The sequence below is a fragment of the Onychomys torridus genome, chromosome 5 (genome assembly GCF_903995425.1).
Source record: "Onychomys torridus chromosome 5, mOncTor1.1, whole genome shotgun sequence".
Lineage (NCBI taxonomy): Eukaryota > Metazoa > Chordata > Mammalia > Rodentia > Cricetidae > Onychomys > Onychomys torridus.
Window position 1 is genome coordinate 128,247,175 of NC_050447.1, and position 24,336 is coordinate 128,271,510.

Below are 24,336 nucleotides of genomic sequence, written 5' to 3' on the forward strand. Positions count from 1 at the left end.
ATTGTGGGTACAGGCTTCCAAGCAGCTTGTTACCCCAAGTCGAGGCAGGGAGAGTCTCTGTCTAGTGAGCAGGGTAAAGGCAGATACTTCTCTTGGCCTGACCCTCCTTGATCATGAGTGCCCATTGTCAGAGACTGAAAGACCGTGTCACACTGGTAAGGCTGGAAAAATCACAGCCAGTCTTGGCCCGGGATCTTGTGGAAGGAGGTCTCTTGATGAAAGGCTCCACTATGGCAATGTCTAGTCCCGTGCTTGGGGTAATACTGAAAGGCACAAGCTGAGCCCTGGACAGACCCAAATGAAGGACCCCAGGTTCAAGAAACAGCCCTTTCGGACCTAGGTGAGTGGCGTCCTTACTGTTATTCTTAGTCATCTCCTTACCGCCTCATGTGACTCCATTTTGTCCTGCCGATGGATGGCTGTTTGGTGGAAGTGGTCATTAGCTCCCCGCCCCTCTGCTCCTACAGGTAAGAGCCACAGGTGTACCCTGCCCACTGGATTTTTACCACAGCCGTGAACCAGCCTAGGACCATGTCATAAGCATCCCTTCTCTCTTGGACTGGCATCTCTTCTCAGCAGGAAGCAGCTGGAGTGATCATCGCCGAAACAGGCCCACTATTACTTTATAATTAAATTTCTTCTCTCCCTCTCTAGAAGCCATCCAGGAAAGACCTCACATCAAGCCTGTGATGGTGACTTCCTGTTCTTGGAAGACATTGTGAGAATAGCTAGGAAGGCACTGGGATAGATGTCTAAACTGGACCAGTGGGGGAGGGGAGGGCTGGGGGGCGCGGCTATGGAATACCTAAGCCAGAGTCACCCATTCCAAAGGCATAAAACTGTTGCCTGGACTTTCTCCACAGCCTGGTCTTCTATCTCCTCTTGTGTTCAGGTTCATGTGTGCCAGACTATGTTCTGCAGCTAGGTGACTCTCTTACATATGGACTTAACTTAGGTCATGGGGCTTGCCTAGGAAGTACCTTTAACTGAACTGTGTGTACTTATCAGGTGCAGGCCAGGGGGGGACAGGGGACAGGAGCTAGGCTGCTTTCAGCCATAATAGAATACACAACGTACACTTGTTTGAACAAATAGGGATTTATTTCTTTCACACAACCCCATCCCCAGCAGTTGACAGTCTAAGGCTTGAGGCCCCCTATCTAATAGGTGAATGCTCAGTCCAGCCTTCAGTCACGGGTATTTCTGCAGGCTCAGGGTCCTACCATAATCCAAGCAGAAGATGAGAGGACCCTTGAGTCCTCCAGCTCTCCTGAGCCACAGGGTTCACATGACCTCCCTTGGAAGGACACTGGGAAGAGAAGCATCCTAACCCATGAGCAGAGAAAGCGACAGTATCAAGGGGGTGTCTGGGAGCCAGCCATGGGTGCTGGAGGGTGAGTGAGTCAGAAAAGCTCTGCCATAATGGGTGGAGACGGCAGAGATGGTGATGTCAGCACTGTGCCTGCCCGCTTCAGGAAAGTGCAAAAATTTAAAGGCAAAAGTTAAAAACCTTTAGGAAAATTGTCTTTGGAAAAGATTAATAAATGACATGTAAATGTAGAGTGCACATCAATGACATCATTAGCAAATCAGGAAGTCTAGCGTGTGGGAAGGAACCTCTGCAAAGGAACCAGGAAACTGAAGATACAGATTCCTGAACATCAGCAAGAGAAAAGGGTCAGTACTCGAGCATCTAGCAAGCACAGGGTCAAGTGGAGACCCACAACCTGGCTCAGAATAGCACACAGCAAAGCTTTTGCACCCAGCTCAGCTCTGAAGCCAGGTGCTAAGGAGTGGGCAGAAGGGAAAAACACAACCCACTTTGGAAAGCAATGTGGCCCTGGCTTGCAAAACTGGAACTGTATACAAGCTTCAGGCCCACACTTCTCATGATGTGTGGGAACACAATTCAAGAACCCATCCTAATAGTCCTGGGTAGGGTGATACAGTGCGGCCACACACATACACACACACACACACCCCAGCACAATAGCCTGGGTAGGGTGATACAATGCACGCGCGCGCACACACACACACACACACACACACACAACCAGCACAACAGCCGGAAAGCATCTTGGGCTCCAAGTCCAGAGGCACAGCAGCAGCGTGGAGCTGGAAGAGCTAAGAAGTACATCTAAATACTACTTAAAACAAGTTTTAAAATACAACACAATCTAAAGAAAATTTAACAACCCTCATCTCTGGGGGAAGGGAAACAGGGCCACATGTGCAGGCAGGCTTGTATTTCCCACATTGTACAGCAGATACCAGGATATACATTTACACTTCAATGTCAAATGAAGTGACTCCATTTTTAGGAACATATGCCAAAAAACTAACTGTGGAATCTTGTTCCTGTGTGGAAATACAGACAGCTCTGGGTATGAACTTAGAAACAATTTTCCACAATTATGTGGATGGAGAGCTCACCTGGACCAGTCCAGCAAGGCTATGCAGTGATAGAGAGCCCACCTTGAAGGTAACAGACCTACAAGGTCACTTTACAAGTCTGGGATCCATTATAGGTCCTACCTCACAAGACTTACTGGCCAGGTGTGGAAAGAACAGGTTCTTTTGTTTTTGTGAATGCATGTGTGTGGAGACCAGAGGGCAGCTTTGGGTGTGATCTTCAGGAATGCCATGTACCTCCTTTGGCATGAAAGTCACCAACTGGACCAGTGACCCAGAGACCATCAGCACTGTGAGAGCCTCCAGCACTGTGGTTACAAGAATACATCACACCCAGCGATTTCTGAGAGTGGCAGGGGATCAAACTCATGCTCACAAAGCAGGCATTTGTCGACTGAGTCTCCCCCAACTCTGCAGTGGGCGCTTTAGAAAGATTGTGGGTGGCTCTAATACACAGAGGTAAATCTTGATTCTAATGTGCCTAAGTAACTCAGGATCTCAGGTTAAACCAAGAACTAAGGTCAGATTCCAGGCCTCAGATGTCCCTAGACGGACGGAGATAGATAGACAGACAGACAGACACACCATCAAACCTACTGCTTTTCCAGTCCCCACATGCTAAGTATCAGAGTAAACAATCTAATGCATACTTGGAGATGGTACTTAGAAAGTACTTTCTCCAGCAAACCAAGCTGCTTCAAAAGGACGGTGGTTCCTGACAGGCTCATGAAGCTGTGAAGGAGATACAAGCTGGAAACTGGCAGTCACAGTGAAGTACCTCGGGACACCTAACCAGGGCAGTTTCTGACACAGACATAGCTCCCAGGAGCCCAGTGAACAGCTCTAGGTGCCAGAGGGTGCTGGGTGTCGGTCACCTCCGCAATGACACAGAAAGCCATGATACAGCAGACTGGCAGCTGTTGCTTGTGGGTGACCGAACAAACGTTACTTGACTGAGTTCCAAGATGATGAGAGACTGACTTGGTAAAGTCCCCAAAGAGGGGCAGGGTGGTGACAGAGCTTGACCGGGGTGACACCCTTCCGCGGTGGGAGATCTGGATGGCCACAGGCTACAACCCAGGAGGAGAAGACTGGAAGCTGGCTGTACTACCACCTGCTTTACCCTCAGCCCCAGCCTTGTCCCTCAAGACACCCAAAGGAACAACACCACTGCCGGTCCCAGCTGTCTTCCGTTCCAGGCTCACTGGCTCCTTCCAGATCATCCCAGAGTCTCAAGATTTCTGTCACTGTCTCTCTCCATCCCCAGTGTAGCCTAGTAGCCTTGGGCTGAGGTTACATCCCGTGTACAGGTGAGTTTTGCTTGACCTGAAAGTCATGTTTTCCCAGCTGGGCAGTGTGACAATTACCATCCCTCCTCTCGGGCTTTTGCAGGCCAGAGAATGGACTGGAAATGACCAGAGATGAAAAAGCCCTCAGGACAGTCACGAGGCCGAGACTGGCTACTTTATTTAGGAAATGGTCACACCCTGGGCCCTAGTGAACTGTCCTCCAGCCGTAGCTGAGGTTGCCTTCGTAAACTACAGGGATGCAAGAAGACCCAGAATCCCAAACAACCCTGTCTGCACCACAGACCTCAGAGCAGAACCACTCCTAGGCCCCTAAGGAGCCGGCCATGAGTGCACGGGCCCTCTTGTGTTCTGACAGCCACCCGTAGGGCCTCAGCTGGGCCCCAAGTACAGAGCCCCCTGCTCCCAGGAGCAGGGCTTGGGATGGGGCCAGAACCTCTAGCTGTAGGGTTCTAAACCCTGGGTCCCAGCCCTGCCAGCTGTCTCAGCTGGGCCAGAAGCAAGATGTATGAAAATACTTTAATTATTTCTTTGAAACAGTTAAGAAATGAGGTTGGTTGCTTGGTTGTTTTCACAACCCCAGTAAAAAGAAAAAGAGTTCACATAGGAGCCCTGGCCCAAGGTCAGGCCCTTTCAGTCAGGCTGGCCACTCAGTAGAAACGTTTGTTCCTCTCCTGGCGCTTCTGAAACACCACGGCACCCACCACAGCACAGATAATGATGCCCAGGAGAGCACAGAGCAACAGCAGGAACACTCTCCACCCCGTCAGGGGACCACTCCGGAAATTCCCAGTGGGGTCATCCACGTTGTCTGTGGAAAAGAAAGAGGGAGGTTAATGTACAACCATGAAGGGGCCGCCTCATAACTGGCTTATTCCAAGAACTGGACTGACAGGAACCAGCAGAGCCACCAAGCCTTAGGGAGCCATCCAACCTGACTCACACCTAGCGGAGCAGCCCAGGCCTGTGTCCCGTATCCACAGTGGCAGGGGGCAGAGTTCAGATGAAGTCTATTCAGCAGAACTCTGAGGCAGCATGTGGAAGTCATAGGACTCCCCCACAGCTGTTTAGCCTTGTGGTTCCCACGGGCTTATGGCCTACAATTGCTCAGTCTCTCCACTGAACCACAGTTGCAGTCAGGCATGGAGTGGAAGCTTTGGAGAAATCACCTTCAAGTGAATGTCCCCAGCTTGCCTGCCCCCTGGGGATGCAGGTAGGGCAAAGCATGCTAATGAAGGACCCAAGGCTAGGGTTGATAGATGAGTTGACCATCGCCTCTTTCTAGCTGAGCAAACCTAAGCATCAGCCCCAAGTGGCTCTGAGAAGTTATGAGTGCCCAGGAGTGCTAGGCATGCTACATAGGTATGGACAACCAACTGGCTTTAGTTCAGCACAGAAACAAGTGGACACTAGGCTCTCATACACCTGCTGTGAGCCACCAGAGTCCACACAGTGGGCCGGCATCTCATTCTTTTACTCACACACTCTCCAAAGCCAACCTGACCCAAGCTCCTGCCTCCAGCCAGAGGTCAGAGCCCAGAGCACAGCCATAGCTGTGGTCAGAGCCACAGCAGAGCAGGACAGGGCCGTAGCGTCCTCCTGGAGCCCAGGAGGGCAGGGCTCTAAGTGCACGTACCTTTAGGGGACTTGAGGAAGTTGACCCCGGGTTCAATCTTGGTCCAGTCAATACTTTCTTCTTCAGGGGTGCGTTCTACCATGAGCTGGAACAGCTTGATGGAGATGATGTCATGGTTGTCTACAGGGCAGAGAATGATCCTACCTCAAGATGTGGCCCACTGCCCTACCCAAAGAAAAGTTGCTTCCTCAGCCAGCTCAGGGTCAAGTACCCTGGGAAAGCACAGTTTTCTTCCCAGGCAGGCAGCATTTCAGGGGCCAAAATGACTCCAGAGAGAGGGGCTGGGATAAAGGTCTGAGTTCAAGCCCCACTTGGGGAAGTTGGGGAGAGCCCAAGAGAAGTCAGAGTGGAGAGAAAAGCATGAGCTTGGATGTTCAAAGTGACCTGGCTTCGTCTCTGCAGAATGGAGGCAATACTGTCTCCACTGAGCCACCACAACAGCCAGTGCTGAGGACACCCACGGGTGCTGAGCAGAGGACAAGAAACCAGGGAAGGGCTAGTGTGATCATTCCAGGGCTGCCTGAGAAGCCCGAGACTTCCAAGAATAGGAAGCAGCCAGACGGTCTTGTCAGAGACCCACGTGCCGGCCGCAGATACACAAAGCAGCAGTCAGCAACTAAGCCTGAGACCCGAGAAGGGTGTGGTCCAAACACCACCACAGGCACAAACGATGCCCCAACTATTCAGAGGTGAGGTACTGGGGTCCAGCGAAGACGTGGCTCCCAGCCAGCCAACTCCACATGTAAACTCAGTGAACTGATTCATCTAAAGCAAGGCTCTTTAAAGGCTGGAATGGGCTGGGGTGACCTGGAGTAAAGACAAAGGAAGAAGCCACACAGCAGCTGGCAGCCAGGTCAGGCAGGACCATGTAACATCTGGGCACAGAGCCCCTTGAAGGCGAGGGCTGAGCCTTGAGAACCAGCTCTGGAATCTGACTCCATTCTTACTTATCATCTTGGAGAAATCCAACTCTCACATTCCCTTGATTTTAGTTATGTTAAAATGGGAAGAAACCATTACCAATCTAAGGAAATATCTGGTAGCTGGGGTATGGTGGTACATGCCTTTGATCCCAGTACTTGGAGGCAGAAGCAAGCGAGGACAGCCTGGTCTACACAGAGAATTTATGAACAGCCAAAGCTACACAGAGATCCTGTCTTAAAAAAACAACAAAACCTGGTGTGCCTGTTTGCTGCCTGGCACTGACAACCCTCTGAATGTCACAGACACTGGTATTCTTGGGGATCCTCTCTACCCTCAAGGGGCCACTCCAAACAGCACCAAAAACATCTACCTGCCACAGAGTGGCATCTGTTCCTATCAAGAACCCTCTGCAAACTAGATAAGCAGAGGCGGAGGCAGGAGAATTACCATTAGTATAAGGCCAGCATAAGCCACATAGTGAGTTCCATACCAGCCTGGGCCACTGGGTTAGAAGCTGTTTCAAAAAACCCAAACCAAACAAGACACCCTCTGCAGACATGGGAATACTGTCAGATGACATTCCAGGTAACCCAGGGGACAGGAAGGAAGAAGATGGGCTACTAATTACTGAAGCTGGGTGATGGGAACTTTAAAGGGATTACATGGTCCTGTGCTCTTCCCTGGGTAGAAAGAAGCCTCCAGTAGAGGGACATTACAACCCCTAAAAGAGTTTATTTACCCTGGAGTAAGAAAGCTCTGCCAGGTTGTGCACATCATAGCCCATTTCTGGTGAGCAGGAGCTGGGCCCAGGGCTAGGACCTGTCTAAGTATCCCTAGTAGACAAGTCACACAGACAAGGGACCATTAAGAACCATCAAGGCCTAGTGACCCAGCAAGGCCCACGGAGACTTGTAATTTGGGGAGTGGAGGGACAGGAATACAAAAACAAACAGTAAATTACATGGCTAATACATGCTATGGAGCAAAGAAAGCTGGGGAAAGTGATGAACATGGACTAGAGGAGGAGATGAGCATGGACTAGAGGAGGGGGTGGAGATGAGCATGGACTAGAGGAGGAGATGAGCATGGACTAGAGGAGGAGATGAGCATGGACTAGAGGAGGAGATGAACATGGACTAGAGGAGGAGATGAACATGGACTAGAGGAGGAGATGAGCATGGACTAGAGGAGGAGATGAGCATGGACTAGAGGAGGAGGTGAGCATGGACTAGAGGAGGAGGTGAGCATGGACTAGAGGAGGAGGTGAGCATGGACTAGAGGAGGAGGTGAGCATGGACTAGAGGAGGAGGTGAGCATGGACTAGAGGAGGAGGTGAGCATGGACTAGAGGAGGAGGTGAGCATGGACTAGAGGAGGAGGTGGGCATGGACTAGAGGAGGAGGTGGGCATGGACTAGAGGAGGAGATGAGCATGGACTAGAGGAGGAGGTGGGCATGGACTAGAGGAGGGGGTGGACATGAGCATGGACTAGAGGAGGAGATGAGCATGGACTAGAGGAGGGGGTGAGCATGGACTAGAGGAGGAGATGAGCATGGACTAGAGGAGATGAGCATGGACTAGAGGAGGAGATGAGCATGGACTAGAGGAGGAGATGAGCATGGACTAGAGGAGGAGGTGAGCATGGACTAGAGGAGGAGGTGAGCATGGACTAGAGGAGGAGGTGAGCATGGACTAGAGGAGGAGGTGAGCATGGACTAGAGGAGGAGGTGAGCATGGACTAGAGGAGGAGGTGAGCATGGACTAGAGGAGGAGGTGAGCATGGACTAGAGGAGGAGGTGGGCATGGACTAGAGGAGGAGATGAGCATGGACTAGAGGAGGAGATGAGCATGGACTAGAGGAGGGGGTGGACATGAGCATGGACTAGAGGAGGAGATGAGCATGGACTAGAGGAGGGGGTGAGCATGGACTAGAGGAGGAGATGAGCATGGACTAGAGGAGGAGATGAGCATGGACTAGAGGAGGGGGTGGACATGAGCATGGACTAGAGGAGGGGGTGGAGATGAACATGGACTAGAGGAGGGGGAGGAGATGAGCATGGACTAGAGGAGGGGGCACAGTGTTAAAGGAGGGACTAAGGAAGTTAACACGCAACAACACACTAACGAGAGATGATCAGGTCCCTAGCAGAAAGGACAGGACAGCTGAAGGCCACCCTGTGCATAGGGCGAAGTAAGCCACGTCAGTGAGGAGGAATAGGGAGGGGCCGACATATCAAATGGGATGGGAGCCATTACAGTTCTGAGCACAGGAGCAGGGACAGACCATTAGGGGGCTTTGCATGAAAGGTAGGGGTGCCATGTGGACGTGTCAATGAGAGATGGTAGCTTGAATGTAGCCAGGAAAAAGAGACGAGGACTGGGATTCACCAAGGTGTAAGTGGTGGCATGAGACAAGGTCCAGGATGATATCAAATGATTTTATTCCAGGCAACTAGAAAGATAGGGATACCACTTACACCTGACGGGCAAGGTTCGGATGGGCAGCCTAGCAGAGACTGAATACCTATGCTTCTATACAGCTGGGGCTAGAAATCCAGGAAACCACAATCTTATATCCAAAGTCTCCTATCACCTAAAGATAAATGAAGAGGCCTGAGCCTTAGGCCTATCAACATTTACAACTGATAGCAAAACAAGGAAGACTTAAGAAAAGCAAAGGAAGGAAGGCGATTAGCTGCTGAGAACTGTGACCAACCAGGGAAGCCAGGCTGAGAACAGATCCTCTCACACACTCACCGGACAGGTCACCAGTGCCAGCAGAGGCTCCAAAGTAGTAGCCAGTGGGCAGGCGCACCCCTGTGATATCGATGCAATTCTTCCACTCATTCTTGTCCTCCAAATCAGTCATCACCTGTAGTCAGTGGGGGCAGGTCAAGCACACACTCAGGCTCCGGCCAGCTACTTCCTGGAGCCTCTCTGTGGAAGCAGCACAGGCCCAGAGGCCTCCCCATCATGCCTACTTACCGTGAGGCGGCCCCGGGAATAGCGGACAGCCAGGAAGGTATCATGGTCCCGGTTGCGGAAGTCAGCTGTGCAGCCTGCCAGCTCAGTCCAGCGTCCATCTTTGCTATGATCGTATGACAGAGAGCCATTGTTCACCATCACCGAGATGTACGGGAACACACGCTGGAACCAAGACACTGGTTACTCCATGGCTAGCTAGCCTGTGAGCACACAGCATCCCACCCCTTTCTGTTCCACAGAGGAGAAGAGTCCTACCTCAGTGGTCTCATCATTGGGATATGTGTCCAGGAAGATGGCTAACCCATGGAAGTTGTCTCTGCTTCCAAACACAGGCCCTGGAACAGGAGATACTTTCAGAACAGAGTCAATGTGAAGATGACCACAGGTAGCTCAAAGGCAGCGTGCGCAAAAGCAAGGGAGTCCAACCATTGGTACCTCACCCAGGAGGGAAGGAACCTTGAAGGAAAAAGCGGTGAGGAGGGGCCCAGGCCTCTCTTAGTACAGAGGACTAAAGACTGAAACCCAGCAGCACCTGAGGCTAAAGCTGTGCCACCTGAGTTCAAGGACAGCTTTGGCTACACAGTACCAGGTCAGCCAGGGCCATCTGAACAACAAAAGTTGAGGCCTTAACTATCAGGGGTGGCCACCAAGGCAAGTGTTAGGGTACCACCGGTGTCAGATCTAGGATACTTAGGTGGAGCTACAGGAAGAACCTTCTTAAGCTGCAGTCTTGGCAGTGTTTGCGTTTCCGAATGGCCCATGAGGTGGCTCAGCAGGTAAAGGCCTTGCTGTGCAGGCCTGAGGACTTGAACTCCATCCTCAGAAAACACACCAAGGTGGAAGGACAGAACTGACTCCACCGCACTGTCCTCCGATCTCCACAGGTGGTGTGGCATGTATGTGTGCACACATGCACTCACACACGCATAAAAACATTTAAAAAATATATAGCAGGCTGGCCAGGTGTGGTGGTGTATGTCTGTATCTGTATTGAGAGACAGGCAGAAGGACTGCTTTCATGTTTAGGGTATCCTGGGCTAATAATGAGCCTAAAACCAGACTGGGATACATATTTAAAGTCTAAAAAACCTGGAACTAGTAAGTTTAGGCAGAAGAATAACAAGTAGGCAGACTGGTCAACAGCATGTCATAAGGGTAGGGTGGTACAGCAATGTAGGACCACCTGGCCCTCCTCAAGGCCCTCCTCCAGAGCAAGCAGAGCAGCCTCCCAACAGAACGTGCAGAGTGGCCACAGGCCAGCTACTTGCCATGCCCATCCCCACCCCACTCTTTGGGGCCCAGCCAGGTCCACCTCAGTGTGCACCTCCCCACCTGGTACAAGGCGGTCCCGGGTGTACCACAAGGCTATGCCATCTCCATGGAGATTCTTCTTCCCTGTGCCATGGACTTTGAAGTGGACATGCATTTCCCAGTCCTTGAGGAAACATGGCTGGAAAAGGAGAAGAAAGGCCCCTCAGCATTACCAAGGCTTTGGAGCAAGCTGGAAGGGGCCTGGAATGCTCTACTCCACAGGCTGACTCCGTACCCCACCAAAACCAGGCATTCACTCGGGTACAGGGACCAGACAACAGTCCCTTAAGTGCTATTAGCCCCTAAATGAGGCAGGGAAGCCAAATGGTGCCTCAAGGCTCTCTGAGGCTCAGCCTCTGCCAACCAGGGACTTTAAACACGCTTTCCTTAGGGTATAACCCAAACCTCACAAGTGCCTGTCCGGGGGTCTGAGAGGATTGTCAGCTCCATTTAAGTCACATTTTTTTTTCATTTGTTTTTTTCAAGACAGGGTTTCTCTGTGTAGCTTTGGAGCCTGTCCTGGATCTCACCACTCTGTAGACCAGGCTGGCCTCGAACTCACAGAGATTCTCCTGGCTCTGCCTCCTGAGTGCTGGGATTAAAGGAGTCCATCACTTTGCCCAGCCTCCCACCCCCACGGTTTCTTTACTTTTTTTTTTTTTTTTTTAAATTTAAAGAGTGTGTGTGTGTGTGTGTGTGTGTGTGTGTGTGTGTGTGTGTGTTTGAGACAGGGTCTTGTTAAGTATCCATGGCTGGCCTCAATCTCAAAAGCAATCCTCCTGCCACAGCCTCCTGAGTGCTGGGATTGCAGGCATGTGCCATCACGGCCCACTCAATCTGACGCAGCTCTTTACAATGCCAGTCTCAAGTGTACTAGGACTTGGATACCACAGAAACTGGTAGCTAAGGCCTGGTGTGGTGTGCTGGCAAGACAGATGAGCAGGCAAAACAGCAGAGGGGGTGGGTAGGGGCAATGCAGGGCAACTCTGAGGGTAACCCCTTCGCAATGACCCCAGGTCACTGTTCTGGCTAGTGTTACATCAATTTGATGCAAGCCAGAATGACTTGGGAAGAAGAAGCCTCAACTGAGAAAATGCCCTGCCCCCACAATGGCCCATGAGCAAGTCCTGGTGTATTTTTTTGATTGACGACTGATGTGGGAGAGCCCCTCCATGGCCTCTGCATCAGCTCCTGCCTCCAGGTCCCCACCCTGGCCTCCCTCAGGGAGGGATTTACAAGCTGTATGGTGAAATGAAGCCTTTCCTCTCCACGTAGCTCTCAGTCATGGTGGTCATCACATCAAGGCAGCCCTGACCCAGACAGCAACTTCCCTCTACTTCTACTTCAGCCTGAGCTTATTTTCAGGTGGGCTGGCTGAAAGGAGACGGTGCCAGAACCAGCACAAGCACCTCTAACATCGTCAAAATCCTGGCCACATCAGCTGCATAACAACTCCAGTGCCAGGATGGCTGACAGCAGCCATGTCAACTTCCAAAAGGAACCACAAGCAGTGAAAGGGGGTTGTATGTCTGACTTCCAGAAGGTATTCACTCCCACAACATAACTATCTTTCCCTTCCAACTCCTCCACCCACCCCAACTTAGATCTTTTAACCTGTATTCACAATCTCCTCATCTTCAAGGTTGAGAAGTTGATTTTCAAGTTTGTATCCCACTTCTGTTCTTGGTCATGAATAAAAATCTGTCCAACTATTCAATGAGAAGTGATCCTGTTACTCTTTGCAGTTCCCAAAGGGAAAAAGAACTTGGTTTGGGAACAAAAAAACAAAGAACTTGATAGCACAATGAAACATACTACTCCTGTAACCAGGCAAATGTCTATTCAAAAATTAGAATACATTATGTCCCAACACAGGCAATGTGGCCAGTGCATTGATTCATCAGCTTCATATATCAGAAGGCATTGGGGACCCAGCTTGGCCCTAGAGCATGGAACTAGCAAGGACCTGCATCACAGAACACAGCAGCATGGGCTTCCCCAATTCTGGAATTTCTCTGGTCTGGGCACAGTCATGAATTCTGGAAGAGGCAGCTAAGAAATAACAGCTAGCTCTTAAAGACAGAAGGGCAAGGAACCCAATCCAAGGCCTGCTGTGGGAGATGGAGGCCTTGTCCCAGTTGGGTCTGAAGTCTAAAGTACACTAGAAGGGCCCACCCAGGGAGGGACTCAGGTCTACACGAGTCCTCTTCATCCCTGTAATTAAAGCTAAGCAACTCTGCCAGTCCTCAACTTTCTTCTACAAACGTCTTTGTCAGCAGAGATGACAGGTAACTAGGCATCAAAGAGACAGTACAAATGAAAACTCAAGGAAGCAGAGAACTCCAGAGACTGCTCCCAGTAACTGTGTCCAAGGGACTAAAAGACAAATAAGGGAATTTAGCAGTTAGTGATATTCTTAAACTCACACTAAGAAACAAAGTTTCAGAACATATGATAACATAATGGAAAAATTAACAACAGGTGAAGAGACAATATATACAAGGTTACACAGAAGAAATAAGCAAGAATGGGGGGGCGCAGTTAAGGATTGAGTAGAGGAAAGGGCACAAATACTTCAATTTCCAAATGAGACACAAGAGACTGGAGCAAAGCAGCAGAGATTTGTGACTGTCACAAACCCACAGCCCCACAACCAAAGGAGACTGACAGATAGTAGCGAGACACTATCTTTTGGATACAAATGAGTGTACTTCCTAGCAAGCATGGCCTGATGAGAGCTGGGGTAGCTCACTGGTGGAGTGCCTGCCTAGAATCCATCTCAAAACTATAAACCCACACAAAAGTTGAGCTCTCCAAGGACACCTGGGAGTGGCTACTGACCACTCCTAGTTTTGCTATGAGCTCTCCTTTCCATCCCAAAGTGATGCTATTTGTTGCTGCGAGCTGCAAAAATATGAAGTAGGAATTCAGCTGACAATGGCAAAAACTAATACCCAGAAGAGCAGGGCTCTTCTAGAGGATAAAGCCAAGCCTCAAGGAGTCTTAGTGATACTGGCTGTTGAATGTATCGGCTGTTTCCTGCAGTGAATTTCCTGTGTGCTATTGTAGCCTTCCCATGTGATTCTTAACCCAAGAACTTCTACAGTGTGGTTGATCATTCACTGGGCACAGCTTCCCCTAAACAATTGGGAGTATTTGGATTACATCCCCCAACTGTGCTGATAGCAGGCACACAGCCAAGACCCCTAATTTCAGGCTTTTCCTGAACACCCTGCCAGGACCTCCTCTGGACAAAAGCATTCAGACTATCTGTTAGCTCCTGAGAGAAGGTAAAAATTTACACTGAGACAACTGCCCAGGCCAGGTGGATATGCTAATTAAGCTTAACCCTTCTTTTTCCAGCACTATCTCTAGTTCTAAAGAACTTCCTTTACCTGTTATGAATTGTCTTTTTTGGAGATTTGTCTACACTGGTCCCATAACTTTGTGTAAGTTCTAGAAGTTAAAGTGAGCCCTTGAGTCATGCACTAACAATTGTGGCCAGCATGCAGCTGGAATTCATTAGCATGGAAAAGAGCAACGCTAAGGGCAAGGAGCAGACTGGGCAAAGAATGACCCAACATAACTCAATGTCCAGAAGCGGTTGGGAGAAGGGGTCGAAACGCTACTAAGGAAAGCATCAACATTAAATCTCTTATCATGTATACCGACCACCCCAATGGTGAACTGCCAGGAACAGGGGCCTGAGCACTGGGTGCTCAGACTCCACGCACCACCTACTCAAGTTAACTTTTATTAAGTGCTTTCTGTGTGCAGAAAACAAAAAACAAAAACTCCCTTTAACAATTAACTCAGAACAAAAGGGCTTTTACATACCAGGTACATCAAGCTGTGATGCAGGTTGCCTAGCTACCAAGTACACTTCCCCCACTCTGCCAGAAAAGCCGAGATAAGTTTGGACAGATATGGCGCCAAAGGAAAAAAAAGGCAGTTTTATTTTCACTCACAACTTAGTGACTTATAGAATCCTAACATTTTACCTAACCACTTCTAAGAATACAGTTTGAGCACATAAATTCCCTTTTTGGATCTATTAACCGAATTTAGCCCTTAGTTAATTCTTTCCCCATTAGCCACTTCCCTTTTGGGTTGCAAATGATGGCTGACAATTACTGCTCTTTGTGTGGATCTTATCACCTCCCTGTTTGACCCTGAGGGACTTGAAGCCATGTGACCTTGCTTTGGCCAGGGTATTGCTGATTGCACAGGTAGATAACTGTAAACCTCAGAGACTTGGAGAACTAAGGTGGAGAACTGAGACAGGGCAGGACTAAGATGGGAGAACCAAGATAGAACATAAAGAGAACAGCAGAGAAGTGTAGAGAGAATCAGGCAAGAAAGGAGCCGAGTATGAGAACAGAATAGAAGCTGTGTAGAGAGAGAATTGACCCAGAAGAATAAAGTGAATGGACTAAAGAGTCGTGTATGTAGATTCACCCAACAGCCCTCAGATTAAATTCGCCACTGGTAGCATCTCTTCTGGAACCCTGGGAAAAGACTATCAGGGGCTAGACCTCAATAGTCTTGGTTAATTGTGTTGTTTCTGTTTGTTTTTTTTTAAGGTGTACTTCATTATTCTTAATTATTGTATGTGCATAGGTGTGTGCATGCACAAGTGAGTGCAGGTGCCTGTGGAGGTCAGAGGCTTTGGACCACCTTGGCAGCTGTGTTCTGCCCAATATGGTTGGGAATCTAACTCAGACCTTCTGCAAGAGCAAAGCATGCTCTTAACCACTAAGCCATCTCTCCAGGCTGTTTTCTGTTAGTTTTAAGACAACACAAAGTCACACAAAGCTCAAGAGGCCTTCAAGTCCTGATTTCCCTACCTCCAACTCCCAAGTCCTTTTGCAGCATGCCCCACTTCATAACGCCCCACTTCATAATGCCTTCTGCCTTGAAGTAATGTACATGTGGAAGCCCTCACCAGAGGCAGTACCACGCTAAATGGGTTTTGACTCCAAACTGTAACACTTTCTTTCTGAAAGATATGCCTTCTTGGATGATACTTCATTTCAGTAGCATAAAAGAGAACAGATTAACCCACCTGCAGTAGAAGGGCAGTAATTTTAACACAACCAGGGGTTTAAAAACCAATAACAGACCACCTTCGAAGGAGCGAACAATTAGCAAAAGACAATACACATTCAAGAAATGAAACAAAAAGGCAGCCAGCAGAAGAGCCCACATTCAGCAAATGTACTCAGAAAAAGGTGAAGTTAAGACAATTTCAGACAAACAAAAAATTACAATAATTAATTACCAGCAGCTCTCTCACACTGTCTTTCATTCTTCATGGAGAAGGATAATGATCCAGATCCATGTGGGAGTCAGAGGTTCAGGAAGGAAGAACAGGGAACACAGTCAGTTCAGAGACAGAACATACAGCAGTACCTGACTGCTCAGTGCTGCACAGCTCACACCACCAGGGACTAAAATAAAGGCTGGTAACAGAATGAACACAGTGTCCCAAGGTCCTGGCACTGTCCAGGAAGAAAGTGAAAGTATAAAACTACACATTCTCCTTAAGACTCTGGTAAACGAGGATGTGACGTGCGTGCGTGCGTGCGTGCGTGCGTGCGTGCGTGCGTGCGTGCGTGCGTGTGTGTGTGTTTGGGAAAGGCTGTTTTGGAGTGTCACAGACAAAAGCCAGGTTTTGCGTACTTCCAGCCCTATCATTTTAAAACAGGGTCTTGCTATGTGGCTCAGGAGAGCCTTGAGTTGGCAAACTTCCTACTTCTGCCTCCTAGGCGCTTAGACACCTGTACACTTGTCATCTAGTATAACCATACAAAATGAAAACAAGAGGCTGGGGAGAGGGCTAAGTGATAAAGAGCAGTGGCCACTCTTCCAGAGGACCCCAGCTAGTTCCCAGCACCCAGCTCAGGAAGTTCACAACTGCCTTTAACTCTAGTTCCAGGATCTGATGGGACCTTCTAGCCTTCAAAGGCACCCGCACACACTTGCATACACACAGAAGCACAAATGTAAACATAAATAACAACAACAAGAAGAAGCCCTGAGAAACAAGCAAATGACTTCCAGACTAATAAAAGAGGAAAAATGAATAAGAAATGCTCAGCTCAAGCTGTCAAGACCAGAGAGAAGAGGACAGGGAGAGACAGAAGGAAAACAGTAAGAGACAAGGCTAACCTTAACATGTCAGTCACCATATCTCATGTAAATGGAAGAGAAGTGAGACGAAACCCCAGCCTCAGCTCTGTGCTACTTCATTCCTTCAGGTATGTACTGTTGCAGTGCGGGGATTGAACCCAGGTGTCAGCCAGCCTTTTTCTTCCCTAAACTCTTAGCAGAACTCACTAGACTTGCCGTTCTTGTCTCTAACCTTTATTTACTATTATTTGTGGGAAAAAACACAACTTGAGTGTGCAGGCTGGAGGACAACTTGTGAAAGTCGGTTCCTCCTTCTTCTGTGGGTTCTGGGGTGCAACCCAGGTGTCACCTGCCGAGGCACCTCATCAGTACTTCACTGTATTTCAGAGATAAAGGCTTACTACTTGCTCTGGCTGGGCTTGAACTCACTCTGTATAGCTCAGGTAAGCCTTCAACTTGTGATCCTGCTGAGTGGTGGTGGCGGCGGCAGCAGCACAGGCCTTTAATCCCAGCACTTGGGAGGCAGAGGCAGGTGGATCTCTGTGAGTTCAAGGCCAGCCTGGTCTCCAAAGTGAGTTCCAGGAAAGACGCAAAGCTACACAGAGAAACCCAGTCTCGAAAAAAACAAAAAATAAAACAAAACAAAAAAACTTGTGATCCTCCTGCCTCAGCCTAAATAGCTGGGATTACAGGGATAGGATATGCCACCAGACTCAGCTTATTTATTTATTTTTTGTTTGTTTGTTTATTATTATTTTTTCAATTGTATGTGAATCTACAATATCTCCAAATAAAAATTTTGGCTGGGAATGGCAAGTCACACTAGTAATCCTAATACTCAGAAGTCAAAGGCAGAAAGATTTAGCAAACTGGCTTCAAGTTGCTACAGATGGAAAAAAATTAAATGAAAACATTTTGGGTATCAAAAAACAGTTAACATTAGAATAAAAAAAAAAGTCCAGGGATAGAAATCCTTGACCATGGCACAATTAAAACCAGATATCAATAATTTAAATATATCAAACTACCAAAATAGCACACATGTATTTGAAAAAAAAAATTCAATTTTCTCATGTAGAAGAGGCGGCTCAGAATCTCTCTCAAATGGCTTCTTTGCTGCCTGTGGTGGTTTGAACAGGAACAGCCCGCATAGGCTCATATAGTTACAGGTGGTCACCAAGGGGGCGGCACTACTTGTGGGGTTAGGAGGTGAGGTCTTGTTGGAGTAGGTGTGGCCTTACTGGAGGAAGTGTGTCACTGGAGGTGGGCTCTGAGGTTTCAAAATCCCAAGCCAGTCCCAGTGTCTCTCTCTTCCTCCTGCCTGCAGATCCAGATGTAGAACTTGCAGCTACTCTCCAGGACGTCTGCCATTCTGTTCTCAACTATGATGATAATGGACTAAACCTCTGAAACTATGAGCCAGCCGCAATTCAATGCTTTCTTTTTTAAAAGAGTTGCCATGTTCATGGTGTCTCTTCACAGCAATAGGTAACTGATGAAGACCCTGCTCCTGAAGACAACAATGAGGAAAAAGCCCAAGCTGGTCAAGGCCAGCCTGGAACAAAAGGACAACCGAAAAGGGAAGGGAAAAAGCACACGTGATGGTCAGGGGCAGGAAAAAGCACAGTCGGAACTGAAGGGCCCGGGAAGAGTCCCAGGGGACCACAGGCCTCCCAACCCCAGATTGAAGACTGAAGATTAACATGCCTTAAAACAGGTGCAATGTGGTTTGAAATCGACTTAGAAGCTGCTGCTTTGTAAGGGCACAGTTCTTTGTTTGTTTTTTCCCAGATAGGGTTTCTCTGTGTAGCTTTGGCACCTGTCCTTGAAACTCCCTCTGTAGACCAGGCTGTCCTAGAACTCACAGAGATCCGCCTGGCTCTGCCTCCCAAGTGCTGGAATTAAAGGCATGCACCACCACCACCACCCAGCAAGGGCATAGTTCTTATCCCACGATTCCACAGAAGTCCTAATGCTTGTTACCACACCAGAACAAGGAGACCAGAATAACCAGAATAACAAATCATTTTAGATAGCTTCTACAGCTCTGCTTGAACAAAACAGAAAGCAGATGCAATTGATCAGCTTAGAAATCATTACAGTGATGCTTGCCTGTAGTCCTAGCTACATGCAAGGCTGAGACAAGAGAATCACTTGAGAGTTCAAGGCCAACCAGGGAAAAAGAGCAAGACTCCATCTCACAAAATAACAAAGTAAAAACCAGGTGTGGTGGGTTACCCTGCTATACGACAATCCCCACTGGTCTAGAAAGTAAACTTTCTCAGAACTTGTACACGTGAATTTCTATTTTATAAGAGCTGTTATAGAGTCCTGTGAAGTTGAGGTAAGAGGTGGCTTAGTGCATAAAGTGCTGCTGCACCAGCATGAGGACCTGAGTGTGGGTCCCCCGTGCCCACATAAAAGGTAGATACAGGAGCATGCAGAGCTGTGGAGACTGTAATAGGCAGTTCTGAGGTCTGGCTGGCCAGTCAGTCTGGCTGAAATGGCAAGTTCCAGGTTCAATTAGAGACCCCTGTCTAAAAAGTAAGGTGGTAGGCAGGGCTTGGTGGCACATGCCTTTAATCTCAGCACTTGGGAGGTAGAGACAGAGACAGATCTCTGAGTTTGAGGCCAGCCTAGTCTACATAGTGAGTTCCAGGACAGCCTGGCTACAGAGAAACCCTGCCCAGCCTGACACGGCAGCATGCACATATACTGCCAGTGCTGGGAAGGAGACAGATGGATCCACTAGGCTAACCAGCCAGATAGCCAGCTCCTAGACAGCGAGAAGCTGGCTCCTGAGAAACAGCCGAGGTTGCCCTCCAGCTTCCTCATGCATACATCCGCACACAGCCGACCCAACACACACCCACGGTGTGCTCTGGCGCATGGTGGTACAGCCTGTAAACTGAGCACTTGGGAGACTGAGCAGGAAGATCAGGAACTGAAGATCATTCTTGACTATGTAGCAAATTTGAGGTCAATTTTGAGCTAGATGAGACCATCTCAAAAAACAAAACAAAATCCTGATGCTCAATTTGAATTTACTCATATTTATTTGTTTGCTTGGATTGATTTTTTTTTCCAAGAGAGAGTCTCACACCATAGCCTAAGCTGGTCTCAAACTCTAAGAAATGTTCTTGTCTCAGCCTCTTGAGTTATGATATCATAGCCTAGTACCATCTAAACAGTCTTGTTATAAAAACATCACTATCTGGCATGCCTGAAACTATATCCTTCACAAGTCTTTCTGAGGTGCTGGAAGTTGAACCCAGGGCCAAGACAAGCACCTAATTGTCCCATTGCCCTTCACAGATATTTGAACCCAAGACAATTTCTTGGGGAGAGGGCTGTTTTTGAGAGAGAGTCTCGCTATGTAATTGTGGCTAGCCAGTAACTTCCTAAGTAGATTAGGCTGGTCTCAACTCAAACATCCATCTGCCAGCCTCTGCCTCCCAGGTGCTGGTATTAAAGGTGCATACTACCACACCCGTCGACATTTTTTTTTAAATCTATGTGCATGTGCAGATGCCTAAAAATGCCAGAAGAGGGTGTTGAACACCCTGGAGCTAGAGATGCAGGCAGTTTTGAGCCACTCGATGTGGGTACATGCATTCAGACACACAGACACAAACTCTATGTCCTCTGCCAAGACAGCAAGTGCTCTTAACTGCTAAGTCATCTCTCCAGTCCATTCACTTTATTTTTAAAGAAAGTCTCTCTCTAAACCTGGAGCTAAGTTACAACCAGCCAGACACCAGACTTTTTACATGGGTGCTACGGACCTGAACTTGGATCCTCAGGTTTGTACTGCAAACACTATGCCCACTCACCTACCTCCCTAGCCTCAGTATCAACTTTTAAAAAGAGGGAGGGGATACAGAATTTTGGCCTGGCACACTGACAATAAACAAGCTTAAGGGCCACTGCAGCCTTCACACAAGATCACCTCCGAGCCACATGTCAGCTCAGAAGGCAGGAGTACTGGGCCAGTGTTTGCTCATCCAGTGCCTCTCCCACATGGAATACAAGTGAAAGAGATTCAAAACAGAACAGAACTGCAGCTCTGCGAGGAAACATTACATAGGAACTTCTAAGAGTTTCAAGCAATGTCTTTCCAGAAGTATAAATGAGCTGCAAACATTTAAAAACTGTCATCAGGGTCCAGCAGCAAAAGTCCTGGAGCTGAACAAGGGAAGGCTGCAATGTACCCAAAGGAAGTGACATCACCACTGACTATGCTAACCATCAGCCACTTACAAGATGGCTAACTTGGATGTGTCTGCTCCTTGTGGAGAAACCTAATTCCTAACAGTTCTACCAATATTTTTACCTTGCTTTTTACAAAACAAGACTCAATGCTATATTAAACTGATTTCTATGAAAAAGACAAGGCTACATTACCACCTAAAAAATGTAGTATCAAAGAACTACTAGAACCGGGGTTCAATTCACAGCACCATACAAAGAACAAAAAAGTATTTGAAAAGCCTTAGACAGAATAATGATGTGGCGACTATGATTGGGTGACAGGGTGGTGGTTTGAGACAATTAAATCAAATACTCGGAGTGTGCGGCATTTGAACCCGGACTTAACAGATGAGAAGTAACCAAGGAGCAGTCACGAATAACCAGGAGGCACTGTCCCAGACAGGTCCTGAGGGGAAGAAGGCAGCCAGACAGGCTGGAACAAACTGACAGAAGGACTGGAGACGCCAGTCCCCAGGGGACAGACTGTGTGGACATATGTAGTTTTCCATTCACCAAAGGCCTCAGGCTCTGAAGATCGCAGCCGAAACTGAATGGAGAAAAGTCTCCACAGACGCCGCGAGCAGCAGTGTGGAGGCACAAGGCAGAAAGAGGGGAGGTGCTGACGGAACCAGCAAATGAGGCCACGCAAGGACAGTGGAGTCTTCCAGAACTAAATAACAAAATCAGCCAGAAGGGCTAGGAGCACAGAGATGGCAAAACTAGAAAAGTAGGACACTGGCCAACAGTGTGGGTGGAGAGAAGGTTAGATCAGGCAGGCTGGGGAGAAGCAGGCTTCTTTTCAAGCTATGCCTATCCCTAAATTACTCCCTTTCCCAACCTCTCCTTCCTCCATGTAGACACTGCACAGCTTTGCTCCCACACCACAAGACAATGGCATCTCAGGTTCCTGACCTCCAAGGCAAAGGCCAGTGGAGATATAACTGCTGACAAGCCTCAGCCAAGCACAGGAATTAGTCTGCTAAGTATGTCAAAGGGGTTCTCACATTGCCGACCAGAGGCATCAGGTGTAGCCAATGAATTGCTAAGGGTGGAGATCAGAAAGGTCAGCTGAAACACACGTTCACTGGCTATACTGCCTCTGCATTAAAGGCATCAAATCCATCTATTCCAAAAGCCTTGTTGGAGAATTAAATCTAACAAGGTGTGGCAAGGTCAGTACCCAACACACAGCAAAATACTCAATGAGGATACAGTTTCATCCTTCCCACGATTAAGTGGGGTCAACTGAGTCTAACAACTCCACTCATTTCTTGTTAAGTGACATGTCATTAAAATGGGGACATCATTACGTACTTTGCATGGTTTCTGGAGAAATTAAGGGTGAAAAGTGTTCAGTGTCACGCACAGCTTCCGACACACAGTAGCTACACGATATGGGTTCTCTCTTACTACTTGTACGACCAGGACAGAAAATTGGCAGGACAAAAAGACGCACGTGTATAAACTAGGCTTGCCTGTTGGGGCAGAAATTACTGGATCACTGGTGTCTAGCCTCTTGGGAAAGACTCACCTGGTGGTTCCAAATCGAGCCTTCTTTGCTGCGCTCGTCAGGGGTCAGACGCACATACTGGCTCGTAAGCATGGTGCTGCCTTGGAAGTCCCAGAGCGGCATGGAACTGGAACCGACCCCTGTGGACAGAGACTGACATCGACAGGTGCCCAAAATGCCATGCCAGAAATCTACAGAGCTGCTCTGCTCAACAAAAGTGGCATGCCCTCCTCCAACCAACTCCAGTGCCGCATCCTCAGCCTTCACTCATCCCTGCGGCGGGTCTCACCTTGGTAGGGCTTGATGAGCGAGTGCTCCCGCTTAAGGTGTTCACTGTTGCCGTCGGTTATATCCGCAGCCACCGGCCCCAGCAACAGAAGAAAATGTATTAGTGTAGCGGGGCCTGGGCCGGGGCCAGGAAGCCCAGGCCTCCCTGGGCACCGCTGACCCCAGCCCCAGCCCCAGCGCCAAAGCCAGGCCTCGGCCGCCATTCTCCTTTTCTCTCGGCCACTTCCGCCCTAAGACTTCCGCCTTCCGGGTGTCTTTGCTAATGGTCTCCGGCCGGAAGCCCTCCAAACGAGTATCATCGGAGAGTTGAGAAGGAAAGCCTCGCAGTCAGCGGGATGACAGCCTTATTGGCTGGGCAACCTCCTATCCAGGAAAGAGCGCGGTTCCGCAACTTTAGAGGTTCCTGGTCGCCTGTCAGCCGGCCACTGTAAAGTGTTCTTACGAGCGACAAGGGATCCAACCAATCATGGGGCAGCACGTTAGGCATGAGGGCCAACAAGATGCAGAGGACATATTTGAGCTGGAATGGCGCCTTCGAAGTAAAGCATGCTGGAACTTGTAGTTTTCGTGGGCTCCTTGCGCAAACTGGGCACACCGACACTACTCAATCTTAAACCTCTGGCCATAGGTCCTGTCTTTGAAATGACCTTTCTCGGTACAGTGGGAAAAGCCGCAATGGAGTGAAGTAGAAAGCCTGGAGTCCAGTCCTAGCGCCACCTTGGACTGGTGGGTGGGGCAAACCTTCAATCCACCTCTAGCTAACACTCCTCTGGAGACTTAAAAGGGACCCAGTTATTTTACTACCCCTAATTACTCAGGCACAGTCAGATTGAAGCAGCAGGAACAGACCAGATTCTGGCCTGGGACCTCAGTGAAGGCGGGAAGTCATCTAGCTCCAAAAGTGTCAGTTCCTGTTGCCACAAAAAGTGCCTGTGAAAGGTCCCGGGCGGCTCTGGAGGGTTGGACAATGGTAGTGTTTTGCTAAATACAGTTCTATTTCACCTATTAATCTATTTAGTAAAAGATTTAACTGCCGGTATGTTTTGTCAAGATACTTAAATTTAGATTAGAAATCCTGATTTGGGGCTGCAGAGATGGCTCAGGAGTTAGGAGTGCTTTCTGCTTTTTCTGAGGACCAGGGTTCAGTTTTCAGCACTCACTTTGGATATTTTTAGATTAACCATATATAACTTCATTTACAGAGGAGACAATGCCCACCTCTGGCCTCCATGGACACCTATACTTACATACACACAAACACACACATGAATTGATTCTTTTTAATCTTAAAAAAGAAATTCCAATTTCCACTTTTTCATGAAAAATTGCAAATCTAGCCCGTATTCTCACAAGAAGACTTGAGCTAAGTAGAACTGCTCCTGTACAAACGACTTTGTCTTCCAGCTGGATCTGACCAGGAATTTACAATAATGGTTCGAATTAATGTGAAGTAACTGCTCTTGTTATAAACACAGGCTGCCAGATTGGTTGGCTGCACTTTTATTTGTTTTGTTTTTTGAGACAGGGTCACTGCAGCTTGCAGTGACTTGAATTCACTATGTTGACCCAAGCTAGCCCTGA

The 24,336-nt window shown here is 48.5% G+C and overlaps 1 protein-coding gene across 1 annotated transcript; it reads right to left on the bottom strand.

Annotated features, from left to right (window-relative positions):
• Positions 1-4,295: 4,295 nt before the first annotated feature.
• Positions 4,296-23,167, bottom strand: Lman2 (lectin, mannose binding 2). The gene is made up of 8 exons (XM_036188528.1): positions 22,757-23,167; positions 22,489-22,607; positions 10,596-10,713; positions 9,519-9,598; positions 9,264-9,425; positions 9,036-9,150; positions 5,356-5,475; positions 4,296-4,530 (listed from the first exon to the last, which is right to left on the bottom strand). The coding sequence occupies exons 1-8, from the start codon at positions 22,956-22,958 to the stop codon at positions 4,370-4,372; spliced, it is 1,077 nt and encodes a 358-aa protein (XP_036044421.1). The 5' UTR covers positions 22,959-23,167; the 3' UTR covers positions 4,296-4,369.
• Between the last annotated feature and the right edge of the window lie 1,169 nt (positions 23,168-24,336).